Source organism: Dermacentor albipictus, chromosome 2, assembly GCF_038994185.2.
Source record: "Dermacentor albipictus isolate Rhodes 1998 colony chromosome 2, USDA_Dalb.pri_finalv2, whole genome shotgun sequence".
NCBI lineage: Eukaryota > Metazoa > Arthropoda > Arachnida > Ixodida > Ixodidae > Dermacentor > Dermacentor albipictus.
In genome coordinates, this window is record NC_091822.1 from 85,543,041 (window position 1) to 85,556,818 (window position 13,778).

At 45.3% G+C, this 13,778-nt stretch overlaps 1 protein-coding gene across 2 annotated transcripts in view; it reads right to left on the bottom strand.

The window, feature by feature from the left end:
* Positions 1-7,897: 7,897 nt before the first annotated feature.
* Positions 7,898-13,778, bottom strand: part of LOC135900991 (glucose 1-dehydrogenase-like) — a 43,398-nt gene continuing 37,517 nt past the window's right edge. Inside the window, exons 7-10 of one of the 2 annotated variants that reach the window (XM_070532962.1) lie at positions 12,842-12,878; positions 11,890-11,953; positions 9,072-9,306; positions 7,898-7,958 (exon numbers count right to left, since the gene is read on the bottom strand). In XM_070532962.1, the coding sequence (XP_070389063.1) occupies positions 9,109-9,306; positions 11,890-11,953; positions 12,842-12,878 (299 nt within the window). In that variant the 3' untranslated portion in view covers positions 7,898-7,958; positions 9,072-9,108. Of the gene's footprint in view, positions 7,959-9,060; positions 9,307-11,889; positions 11,954-12,841; positions 12,879-13,778 lie in introns of those variants that run through there. The other variant, XM_065430616.1, reaches the window with a different exon arrangement.

Here is a 13,778-nt window from a genome sequence, read left to right on the forward strand (position 1 = left end):
TGTCTCATAAATAGTTAAACATTATCAAAATTATTCGCCGCCAGGATTCAAGCACAACTAAATTAGCACAGAAGCCGGACACCCAAACCATTGCGCCACGGATGCATGCATGGACAAGAGGCATAGAACGCCCTTGTGAATTTCTTGCAGGCAAGCGAGCGTCTTGAGAGTCTTGGTACGTGTCAATTTGCATACCTCGACAGGCTCAGCGACTATTATATTACGGAAAACTTTCCGTTGCTATTAAGCGAAAGCACGCACAAGTGAGAGCGCTTCTGAAAACAGTCCTTCGTTTTAAATTTTAACTGATAGTCTATCTATCTTACGAGGTGAAAAGAATCTCCATTATACAAATCCATTCATAAATAAAATGAAAAGCTCATGAAATTATTTCAACATATATGAAGGGACATTCAAGAAATATCGGGAATGAAATGGCCAATCAATTAAATAAACATCATCGAACTATGGCATACCAACAACAATGCCAATGACGAAATCATTTCTGAAAAATATATTATCCAAACGACGTATAGAAAAGCGGAATGAGTACTGGAAAAAAGCTAACAAAACGTATGCAGCAGAATGGATTGGACGATGTGGAAAAAATACCAACAAACTTTCCTTTAAATTATTATACTACAGAAGCCGTCTCGGGCCATCGAAGATTTCCCTAAATATTTTCCAGATTTAATATATGAGAAACGAGACAATCTAAATGTGGCTCTAACCCGCAAAATTTTGATCAATATCTATCCATATGCACAGAAACTAAAGAATAAAAGAGCTGAGCAAGCTTCTCAAGGCTAACAAATTCCCTAATAAACGTGACATCCTTATGAATCCCACAGCACTCAGAGTAGCTGAAAAAATTCAGAAAGAAATTGGTGAACATGTATACTGAAACAATATACAAATATAGAGCAACTAAAAAACAGCAGTCACTACTAGATGTCCACAACAACAAAAACTCACCATAAAAGTACCTCTAAATAGGTCAGAAATCATTGACACATTCACTATGATCAGAGGTGAGACATTACTTGATTCAGAGAAGGTCAGCATCGGAGATCTCTCAGGACACTAAACACATTTCCCGTTTCAATTTAGGGAACAAAAAGAAGCAGATACAAAAACTTAAAAAATATGAGTAAATCACAAGCGCTCCTAATAAACAAAATTCAATAGTTAAGCAAACCCTTACCATATATTCCTTCATAAATCACATTCAGTAGGGCTAGAAAAAAATGAGACTCAGAGGGTACATAACATAACCGCATGTTCACTTTAAGTGATTTCGCCAAAACAACAAAAAACGAAAAAAAAATTAAATAGGCCATGTTGACCTTAAGCGATAGTAAACCTATAGAACAGAATTAATCACAACAGTTTCACAGGAATTGATCTCGCCAGAATACCAAAGAACAGAAAAGAACTCTAAAGAATTCCCCTTATAAAGATGGGTTATACAAATTAGTACCAGGTACAATTACGCTCATGCGATCTCGACGAGACAGCCATAAAGTAAATTAATTTGAGTCCGATATTATATACAAACGAGAAGAAAGGTGGTTAACTGAGGAGCCCGATGTTTATTAGTAATATCATCAGAAGCCAACAAACACTGACACCAAGGACAACATAGGGGCGATCACTTGTGCTTAATAAATGAAATAAACAAATGATAATTTAATGCATATGAAAGTGGATGAAAAAACAACGTGCCGCAGGTAGGGAACGATCCCACAGCCTTAGCATTCGAAATGCGAAATGAATGACCTTACGTTGCCACTTCCCTGCTGTGCTTATGTGGGTGTTTTTCTAACCTTGCGCGGTGGGCGCAGTACGCCTACAACCACAGCGTCCTGCGTTCTACGTGTCTGCATGGGACTGGCGGCCACGCATCGCTACGCAACTTCCCAAATAACAATACGAGTCGGTTTCGGCACTTAACATGGTAGCGCAGTACACGAGAGATCCAGAACTGTGATTGTTCTGCCAATATATATTTCTGTATAATTCTTCCAGAGCTAACTCCAACAACGCTACTAGAAATCTTTATTTTACACTTTTCCTTGTTTACTTGTTCTTGGCGCTGTCCTTCCTGCTCGAGTCCATTTTTTCTGGTTCCTTGTTTGTCAAGTAAAGGAGTGGTTTATCTCACAGGCGTACCTGTGAGATGCATCCTATTTTGTCTTTTTTTTTTGCGGACTTACGCGTCTTTATGGCAAACGGTGGGCATTATTCATATTTCTGCTAGAAAGCTAACCCCCTAATTGCATACAAAAGTTAGGCTGGGTATTTGCAGTCCTTCCACCTTTATGCTAATCGGTAGTTACAAGGTCGCAGTGCGCTTCTTTTTACAGCATCGGATCGCAAGCGGCCTTGTAGTTGCTGATTTCTTAATTTTATTCTTAAATTTTCGCTCATTTTTCAACTGTGTATTGAATGTGCCTGCGTCTTCGCCTGTCTGCCTGAGTTCGTGCTTTTGAGGGAGTAAAGTGACTGCGGGTCTTTTACGTCGAAGAAACGTTATTATATGGCATCAATATGATGTTCTGCTCAGCAGTTAGGACGCTGCACTGCAATATTGCTACCGTTATAGCACTCAAACAGCCATGAAGCAGCAGCAATAAAAGCAAGGTGATGTACTGAAGAACATTAAATGAATCGCAGCGGCCTTTGCACTGTGAGGGCGCCTGTGTTGAAGAGCGCGTTACGAGCTTGGTTCTTATCAGGTGCCAAGCGATCCGCTTCAAGAATGGGCCAACAAAGCGACAGAGCACGATAGCGCTAAGTGCGCGCATAAAAACAAACACGTGCACACACAGGCGCACAAAAGAAGGCCGTAGCCGTGCTTCGAGAGTCCTCATGAAATGCACTATTATATGATGGGGGCTTCAGAGGCAGATAAGCATCGCGTATAAGTTCAAAGAAGGGTGCCACGCGAAAGTGGCTCGCGCGCCGCTCCGTAGAACCTGCTTCTCAATCTCAATGCTGAGAGGCTAAGCGTTGGGTTAGCCTGTCAGCGTTGCGTTAGGGTTAAATGGAAGACGCATTCCTTGCGTCTTCCATTTCTTTTTGTTTCCCAATTACACAAGCGCTTGCAATATTCACCCCACTTTCACCACTGCAGTTCCGCTCATGGCCGCATGGTGCAGATTCGATGCCTCATGACTTTTAAATCTTATAAGAGTTTTCTTACAGTTAGAAAACTCGTTTTGTGCAAACGTCAAGTGGAAGTCCTTGTCTTTGGAACTTGATATATTGGAAGAAAAATGATTATCTCACAAGCAGAGCGACAGGTCTGACAAAATTAGTCGTCCTCTGACGCGTCATACATAAGCCATTTGTACGAATGTTTCCAAGCTGGTTCGTTATGTGGTCCCTGTTCTGCTTTAACTTTAGAGACTGGATGCTCACCAACAATTCGCACATGTACGAATGCAGTGGTTACAGTGGCAGACGTCGAGCCTGTGCCGCTGCGGTAAACCTCGTTAGGTTCATAAGCGCACGTTGAAGGTCCCATGCCGGCTGGATGGCGTATCTTTTCGTCATCCTCTTTGGCTGGTCTGTTTTTCTTGATGAGTACTGATGGCTTATCTGATGAATTACAATAACGGGAAGGTAATATCAACAAAGAATATAGTCCCAAAAGCGTGTTGCGGGCCTAAGAAAAAAATTCGAGGCCAATCCACTCTGTAAAGGTGGAATGCGAGCGACGCTGTAGTTGTGCTCCCAAATTCGTCCCCAATGTAAGGTGTGAACGTGGTTGGACAGCAAAGCGAAAGGACCGTACGAAACAAAGTACGATTGAGCGACGCGCTGTCCGAAGGACTAAATGAAACAAAACACGTTTGTTTATAATTTCCGATTGATGAGATTGAGCAAACTTCGCATTGCAGGTGACATTGTCCTGTTCAACAACAGTGGGAAGAGTTATAACAAATGATTGAGATCCTAAGAGATAGACCGTAACAGTAGGGTTGCAGATTAATATGTAGGTGACAAAGATAACGATAAAGAGCCTGACAAGGGAACAAGAGTTCACGATCGCCATTCAGCCTGTAGAGTCTGTGATGGAGTACGCTAACATAGGTCAATTACTCGCAGGGGACCCTGATCATGAGGATAAAATTTACAGAAGAATAAAAATTGGTTGGGGTGCATACGCAGATACTACGATCCTGACTGGAGGCGTACCACAATCATTGAAAAGAAAGGTGTAAAATAAACGCATTGTATCGGTGCTAATATATGTGGCAGAAACCTGGAGATTGACAGTATGGCTCGACAACAGGTTAAGGACCCCGCAAAGAGCGGTGGAATGAAGAATGTTACGCGTAGCGGTTATAGACAGAACGGCGTGGATCAGACAGCAAACAGGGACAGCCGATATTCTGACATTAAGAAAAAAAGTGGAGCTGGGTAGGCCATGTATCGCGTATGCTAGATAACCAGTGGACAATTTCAGTTACAGAATGGGTGTGAAGAGAAGGTAAGTGCAGTTGAGGACGACAGAAGATAAGGTGGGGTGATAAAATTAAGGAATTCGCAAGCGCTAGTTGGAATCGATTGCCGCAGGACAGAGGTAATTGGAAATGGCAAGGAGAGGATTTCGTCTTGCAGTGGACATAAAATAGGCTAATGATGTTGATGATACCTCTAAGTTAATTAGATTAATGAAAGTACGAAGGAGTATAGTTTTATCCTAGCAGACAAACATGGTGCTGTCCGTTTCTCTTCCGTAGAGGCCCATTAACTGGCAGCGGACCGGAATTCCATAACATTTGCAACTTCATGTGAGCTACTTAATCTGAAAAAGTAAATGAAATCTGGCGTATTGATAGAGTCGTTGTAGACGTCAATCGTTATGTAACTTTTTTGTGGGAATGTTGATAAAACAGGAGCTAACGCCGTTTACTGCAACGCATTCGCGATAAAGTTGGCTTCGCCCGAAAACGTTTTTCACGACCTGGGCGTGAGCCAGCCCAGATAACCACTTACCCCCCCAACGAGAGCACACTTGCGGTTCATGCATACGGTGGCTGGAGGTAAACAGTGTCGCTGTAAAAACATAAAGCGCGCGAATCGTTTGTCGTGATAACAGTGTTGCAGACTGTACGTACAAAGAAGCAATGGGTCGAATAAGGTTCAAGGCTCTTTGTTCACTTACGTACCTACCTCGAGGTGCACCCTGATTTGGCATGGGAGGTGTCGGAGACAGACTTGCAGACGACGGACGGACGACACACGGAGAAAAAGAAAAAAAAAACGATTTATATAACACTGATAAAAAGTACACTAACATACACACAGAAGTACCAAAAGCTTCACCCTAAGCTATCAAAATTGGCTAAACACTTGTTGTCAGCCAGCACAGCCAACACAATACCTAACACTTGAGCTAATCACTCACACTTCACGGCTTCCCATAAACCGCGGTTGTCATCGCTTCTGAAAGCCTGACGTGAAAACGATATAACAATATGGGGTACACGAGCACCGTTTGATGTATATAATATGACCCGAAAATTCCAGCCATGGGTGGCGGTGCAGAGAGAGGGAGTAAGCGCCGCAGCGCGCGGTAAGCTGCTGCTCACTCCCCGTTGTCGCCTTCAACGAGGTCGAGCCTTCTCGAACCGTCTGTCCACGCACGCGCTACGTCGCCAAGGTAGCCGGGAGAGGAGGGCCTGAGCCATGCTCTAGGACTTCTTCAAAACATATGAACGACTTCGCAAGCGCTACTACAAGCGACGCATGTTTGCATTCGCGCGCTAATTCGTTCGCTCACGCACGGACTGCCAACATCGGAAATATCCACGTAGCCGCTCAGCTGGCGCTCTGCAGCCCCTTCCCTGCCCCGCCCGCCCATTTGATCGCTTGGGCATTGCTATCTATGGCCCGCTTGCAAACACACCCGCCGGTAACCGCTCGATCATCGTCGCCGTCGGGCACCTTAAAGCAGCCCTCACCCGCTCTGGTCATTTTGAGCTGACAAGCGCAGTGCATACACTCCACCATAACGATCACGTATGCAAGTATTACATCGCCACGCGCCGCGGAAACATGAAATTTCAAACTGAACGGCGTTCTTCCTTCTGCTCGCGGCCACCGCGCTCCAATCCGGACGGTGACGTAGTCGTGCCCTTGCGCCTACGTAGTCGTGTCCGCAGTGTGACGTCGCTCGTGGTGACGCGTGACTTCAAGAATTATTCAAGACAACATCGGTTCTCTGTGGGATCTGTTGCTCGAACTGACGAATTGAAGTGCAGAGAAATAATAAAACACACAAATGGAATGTCTGCGTATTTTTTGTTTTACTTCGTGCCGAAGCAAGAGATATGTACTTCCGCTTCGTCGGCTTGTTCCCATGGTCGTGCAGTCACGTGCAGAGGTACCGAAACTCTGCCGCTTTCTACCGTGTTCCAGAGCCGTCTTGAAGGCTACCCTGCTGCTCGAATAGCAATTTTGTGAAGTTTGATTCCTACCCTTGAGCGCCCAAGAAGTGGACGCACCAACAGCTTGAGCTTCGGCCTCTAGAACAGGGGACGGGAGACGGTAGTCCGCCTGATGTGTACGTGTGTCTGCTTCATCACATTTTGCACATTACGAGGTCTACGGGAAGAATTACATGAATACTTATTTAGGGTTAACGATGCGCTTCATTATCGGAGCTGGAGTAGACTGCCTTGGAAGAGAGCTAGCCATCCACTTTTCTACTACCTGAAAATGACAGTAAGATACCACAGGCGTGAAAGAAAAGATGTGGCAGAACCCATCTCACGATGACTGTCGACGGTATTCCGTTAGCTTTGAACCAATATAGCTACACAATGCGTTGCCACCGCCTAAACAAGCCACACCGCGTGTATTGCACAGGAACTCCTGTTTCACGATTCCTTATGTGAGTCCTCGGCACCATCGAACGCTGCCGTCGCAAAGCATGGAGCGGCATTCGAAGTGCATGCCGCACAGGTGCGTACGAACGCTGAGAAACGCGCCATGCGGCAACCGCGCTCCTCTCTCGCATTTGTTTCGGGACTGCGCCATCTAATGGCGCTGTCGAGCAGTCCACGCGTGTTACGCCGGTGGTCCACCGGCGCCTACGAATGTGGGGAATTGTTGCCTCTCTTGAGGCATACTTACTGGCACGTACTCAGTGTCCCAAGTTGGCGATGAGTTCATTGAAAAGTGGCACTTATCCAGTGCATTTGCGCCAGAGCCTGCCATTTCGTCGGGTTTCTGTCCTTGAACGTTTGTAACGTGGGTTCCGTTTGGCTCAGTATAGAGAAAATTTTGGAGGATTTTTCTTTCGTCATTGTAGACCCGCACATTCAGAGTGGCACACATATGGTTACCCAAGTTTGCGTCAAAGGCGTTCACTGAAGAGCGCAGCTAACGTATAGGCACATACGCAGTGACCGAAGTTGGCATCAAAAGGATTCATTGAAGACCAGCACAGACGGAGAGGCACATACCCATTGCTCCAAGTCCGCGTCAAAGAATTTTTTCGAACAGTGCCTACGCAGGCCCGAACCTACATTGGCCCATGTTTGCGTGAAAGAGCTTCGTTGAGGAAGCACAAACACAGGCACATACTCAGTGACCCAAGTTGATGCGATGGCTGCTTTGGAACCCTGCTACCTCATAACAGCAGTCCGCTGAGCTAACCATTCGACAACGGGCTACCCAGTAGGCAGGGAAACGGTTAGATACAAACACAGATACACACATACATAGATAGCCCGCCGAAGGAGCATGAAGTACCTTCGGAATGCTAGTGCGTTATTAGAAAATTATTCAGGCAATGAAAAGATAGCAAGCACTGGCAAAGCAGGGTGTGAAGGAGTGAGCAACAATTTATTACAGCAAAGCTGTATATGGTTAGCCGATTCGTCCGTCCGTCTGTCGGTCGCCTGTCGGTCCCCTGTACGCTGAAAACTCCTCCGGCGCAACTGCATGTGCATGTACGAAAAAAGAGAGAGAGAGAGAGGCGCGCGATTAGCCAACACCATATAAATAACGCAAGGCATGTTTACTCCGATCCATTACGTCACGCTAACTGGACCGAAATTTCTATTGGCAAAGCTGGCGTGAAGAAAGCGGTGACGTCAAAAACACTGCTGCTTGCTCCGGAGCATCCGCATCGTATTCCATGGCAGTCGGGCCAGTTAACACGTCATGGTAACGTGGTGTTGGGTTAGCTGTGGTAGTAGCTGCGCCAGTCTCGTTCGCAGTCAAGTGCGCGCGCATAAGTTTTTCTCTGCATCCTTAATGGGTAGGACGCGTCATACGTGCTATTGAGGAGCAGGCAGCTTTTGATCAGCTACACCGCGAGCAGGACCCGGAATGAGCTCATCTACGCCATGCCGATGCTGCAGCCCAGGCACAGGAACAGGCTCGCGCAGCCGAACGCGAGCAGCAACTGTATACCGGGGATCTCGCAGCCTACCGATTCGTCGTTTAATGAACCGTCGCAACTAAGCCAGTGATAAACACCGGGGCCGCACGTTTCAGCTTCGCTGGTTAACCATGCGTGCAGAGTGCTTAGGCGGTGATATTATTTTACGTACGCACCTAAACGCGCTCGATAAGTCCTCTACAATGGAGTGCTGCTAGCTGTTTATGCTGCAGTGAATGCTTCTCTATTTACGTCCGTATATACAAGGTGTGCCAGCTAGCTTTGCTTCACCCAATCTGTTCAATCAAAAAATTAGAAAATATCACGGTGCAAGATAAAATTAAGTCTACAATTTTCGGTCGTCATATTGCTGGCGACTGACTACCACAGGTTTTCTTATCGTGACTTGGACCTTCTTTTTTCAACCTTCCTTTGTTGTTGTTGAAAACCTTGGCTAAAGTTAGCTGGGGCACTCCATGTAATTTCCCAAGATGCATATTGAATCCCGTTCCTTCTCAATGGGCCCAAGCGGAGTGAGCGTGTGGTCCACCGGAAGGGCGTACGTGCTCTTTTAAGGAGCACGAGAACACCACGATATTGGTTTCAATCTGAGCCAAGCAGTTTATTGGGCTAAACTGACTGTCGTTGGTTCTTCAGTTTCTCATACCACCAGTGTGCTTGAGGATGACGCTTTGCCAGGCCTCTCACGCTGTCTTCGGGGTTTCCGGCTCCGGTGGGGGAGGGTGCAAGCTGGAGAGGAGGAGCATGCCCCCGTCGACAGGCATCGTGATGCCTGTAACGAAGGAGGCGTCGTCGGATGCCAGGAAGGCGATACAGCGCGCCACCTCTTCTGGCTCTCCTATTCGTCCCAGTGCGTGCCCTTGAGCGGTCGTTTGTAACAACTGCATGTACACAAAATGTCGTTTTGCCAGTGTCCTGCCGCTGTGGCAAAAGTTTAACTAATACGCCTGTTATAAAGTTTACTTCTCTCTCTTCTGAAAGTGTGGACTTGGAACTTCTGGAAGTGGACTCCGAAGTCGCCCTCGACATCGCAATGGTGGGGCTACGACGCTTCTCGTCTGAAGCAATCACAGCGCTTTAGTAGCGCGAGTCCGCGCTTCTAGGCCTATCATCTGGCAGTCAGGACATTGAGCGTCCACCAGAAAAGTACAATAATTTGAAATAATTTTCTGGGTTTTATATGGCAAAAACAAGATGGGTTAAGTGGCACGCCGGTATGGCGGAAATGCGTCATCATCACAATGGTTACAATATGGGGCTTATGCACTAGGGGTTCTCTGTGGGAATCCGGCCACTAGACAACTACATTAATTTATTAAGAAAAAGCAATCACAGTTTTGCCATAAAGGCCAATGAACGAATGCGATAGGAATACGTTATATTATTACATGAAGTGTTAAGGCTCGTAAACCTAGTCACAGCATGGAGAGAGAACTTATTTGAAAGATGGCAGAGATATCGGCTTGAACTAACGTGCTCTAGCCTGCTACTGTGCGCAAGGGTAGGGGGAAAGAGGACACAAAGGTGTTATGAGGGATGATGATGACATAGAACGACGAATGCAAAACGGTGAAAGCAAGTCCAAGAATCTGATGGTAAACATTCCGAAATCTCATCCATCAAGCCACTACCGGGTCCCATATCTTGTCTGTAGTCGCTAGTTCCAATGAACCCAGAGATAAGGACACTGAGATGAAACTGGTGTGTGGGGCTCTTCTTCGTGAGCAGCACAGGCGCCAAGCAAAAGCTTTACAGCATGTAAAGAGCTGCGATAAGCGATAGTTACAGTGTAAATTGCAGCAAACATAAGCTGACTAATTTAACAAGCTTGGTGTGGCGTGCGTACACAGGCATAGGAATTAGAGAGAATTCGATGGCCCCTAGCAGCATTGGTTAGAACTAGAGTGATTTGTCGGCGTCGTCGCCTTGTGTTGACCTCACGTTCCTGAACTCATGTTCCTGAATGTGTGCGACGACTTCACGCTATTGAACTTCATGGTTTTGCGGACGTTGTCACTTTGTATCGGCCCCCTGTTCCTGTAGCGCCCCGTTTGGGCACTTCCTGCCTTGAGCTGCAGAGTGCGCCGCACGTTCAGCAGCGGATTGTTTTAGCACTGCGTGTACTCCTCGAGACGACAGGCGTCGTAACACGCTGTGCAACTCAACCACAGCCGATCCAGTACAAGAAGCTGTAGGTGCCGGGACATGCAGGATAAGCCGGAAATGACGAGGCGCACAGGGTAGCCCGAGGGTATACAATCCGAGCACCCGAAGAATAGAGACTCGAAAGTCAACCGTCTGTTCCAAACGAACACTCTGCTCTATTGCCACACTACAAAGGAACCAGAATACGATGTCTTCCCCCACATAAATCCATAATGAGGGCAGAGGCGAAGAAAGGGGGTTAACCGAGGAGCCCGATTTTTATTAGTCATATCATAAGAAGACAACAAACACAGACACGAAGGACAACATACACAGCTATACGTATAGATATTCGTATAGCTAGACAGCTACACGCATAATTAAATCAGCCCAAGTAAGAATGGAAATGCAAAATATAAGGTACGCTAGGAAGAGTTGAGCGTATCAGAGAACGAGCACAAGAAAAAAAAAACGAGGTGATTAAAGTAAAAGCTGCGCAGAAAATTGTTTTCTGTATAATACAAACAAACATTGGTGTCACTTACGCAGTCATCGTCCTTATCGTTGCTGCGAGAAACTTCTAAAACTATCGGGCTATTTTGTTCTTGCTTTTGCCTAGAATGTTAAAGTTCTTTACCAGTGGCTTATCTTCTTTACATGCAATGCAATGAGCGGGCAAGTGTGCTTCTTTTCTTTTCCAATTTGACAACGCATGTTCCCCTGTGTGTTCATTCACGCAGCGCCCTATTCGGCGCAAATATACTTGTCCCGATTGGAGTGGGATGGGATATACCACACCCGCGGTATATTTCACGAAAGTTTCGGCATATTTTATTCACCCATCGCTTCGTCGGGCACCTTCTCCGCTGATCCTTAGCTGTAACTCGCAGTTTTCGCTGGCCAGCGGCGCCTCCTATTGCTCCGCACTTGAATTTATGATTCTCCGCGTGTTTCTCCAACTTGGATGGACGCAACAATATGCCATGAATGCTCTAAAAATGGCGGAGAAAGGATAATGAAATCACGCACTGGAATGTCTCGATAGTTTCGTCCCTGACCGTGTATACTTTCCTCTTTTAATCACCTACAATTCATCGCGCCTAGCTACGATTATTTTTGTCTTGTAGCAAGAACACACACTGAAGATACTGTTCAGAAAGAATAGACCCTGAATCTATCAGACGTTTAAGAGCATGCGAAAGCATCTGGCACGAGCCTATGAGAACGTGCGATATACAGGAAAGAGCACTGCCAAATCTTTTAGGCATATACCCAATATAATCAAGGAACATGAAAACTTTGTTTCTTAAGGTACGTACCTTTATGTGTTCATCCATGCTCATTGCTGGGTCTTTAAGCATGGACGTCTTGATGACTGCAGGGCTGGAGTAGAATTAAAGGACTCATAAGTTCATTACTGCAGGGTGCAAGTCGCATTCTGGCGATCTTGCATTGACCTTTCAAACTCGAGAGAAAGTCCAAAATTGACGAAAACCGTGCCCATTGCCAGATCTTTTCAATCATCTTTTAAGTCAGCTTGTTAGCCTTGCACGTTCTTTCAGTGACATAGTTCTTGCACGTGACATAAAAGAGAGCCGAACAGAACTGGTTGAACATTGAGGATTTTTCTGTCTTTGCTCGTTCTTTTGTCCAAGCGCGTAGTACGCCGTCAGAAAATCTCCTCATGTCGACATGTCCAACTTTCACATGTAACGAAATTTCTCTTTTAGACTTGATCGTTTCCAGATTGTCTAATTTCGTTAGCCGCAATAGCATTTTACGTAAAGACCCATTTCACGTACAGTTAGGCGTGCAGGTGCACCTTATCGGAGAGAAACGATAGATCGGCACTATCCAGTCGCACGATCTGCCCTAACTATATGGGGACTCACGCGCGCCCCGCATTGCTTTATTAATGTTTCGTTTGTTTCACTTATCATCGGTGCCTCATTTGATCTCGATGAAATATTAAGACGTACTTTTTTCTGCTACCTTTCGGGAAAGCTAAATGAGCAATACTCATGAAAGCAGTGCGGATTCTATGAAATACTTCCCTTACAGCAGAGTCACAGCAAAGGCTTAGAGATAAATGTGCAAAAGTGTAATATAAAGAGCGGATGAGCTCCTTAATTCTTGTTTGCGTTTCCCCAAGCGCACACAAGAAGGTAGAAACACTGCAGCTAGTATCGGCGCTTTTCTGTAGCGCGACGTCATTCACACACGACATAAATAGAAATGTAAACTGATTCGCGAATGGCACAATACACTTACTTGATTGCGTTCACACGTACACCATACGGCGCATTCTCTGAAAAACAAGTTATTGTGTTAGTGTGCTACTGTAAAAATGACTGCATGTTTGCACAGTAGCTAATTTAGGCACTCCCGATGGAGACAGGTAATATAAACCCCGTCACCCCCCCGCCAAAAAAAAAACAAAAAAAAACACGCCACCCAGGCTCTGCGATAGCCGATGTCCAGCGAGGCTTTTGAAAACCACCACTGGCATGGCTTAAGACTAACGGTAACAGTGCTATTTTACAGTAATGGTATGAATGGTACTACCTAACAAACTTCTCGAAAGTAGTTGAACAAGTTATAAACACCAGGTTACTAAACTTCTGCAAGCTAAACGATATCATCGCCGAGCAGCAATACGGTTTCGAGAAAGAGAAATCTACTGAAATGGCGCCAATAAAAATTAAGGATAAGATAATAGACAACTTTGAGCAGAATATATATACAATAGGTGTTTTCCTAGACTTTAAAAAGGCATTCGACTCCATTAAGCACCCTGTTTTACTGTACAAGTTATATAAATATGGCATTAGAGGAACGGCTCTCACATTAATAAAGAATTACCTCCTAAATCGTCACCAGTACACGAATATTACGAATGCAAAATCCAGCTTAGGTCAGATACATTATGGAGTTCCACAAGGATCAATCCTTGGGCCGCTGTTATTTCTGCTCTATATAAATGATATAATTAACGTGCCCTCTACACCAGAAATAATAATGTACGCTGATGATACCAATGTATTCTTCTGCGGACAAGACCTAAAGGTCCTCCAAGTTGAAACCAATGTATGGCTGGAAAATTTGTCCACGTGGCTCTATGGTAATGAATTAGAGTTAAACACTAAAAAAACTAAGTACATTATATTCCGCGCTCGCAACAAGTGTATAAAACAAGAAATAGTTATCC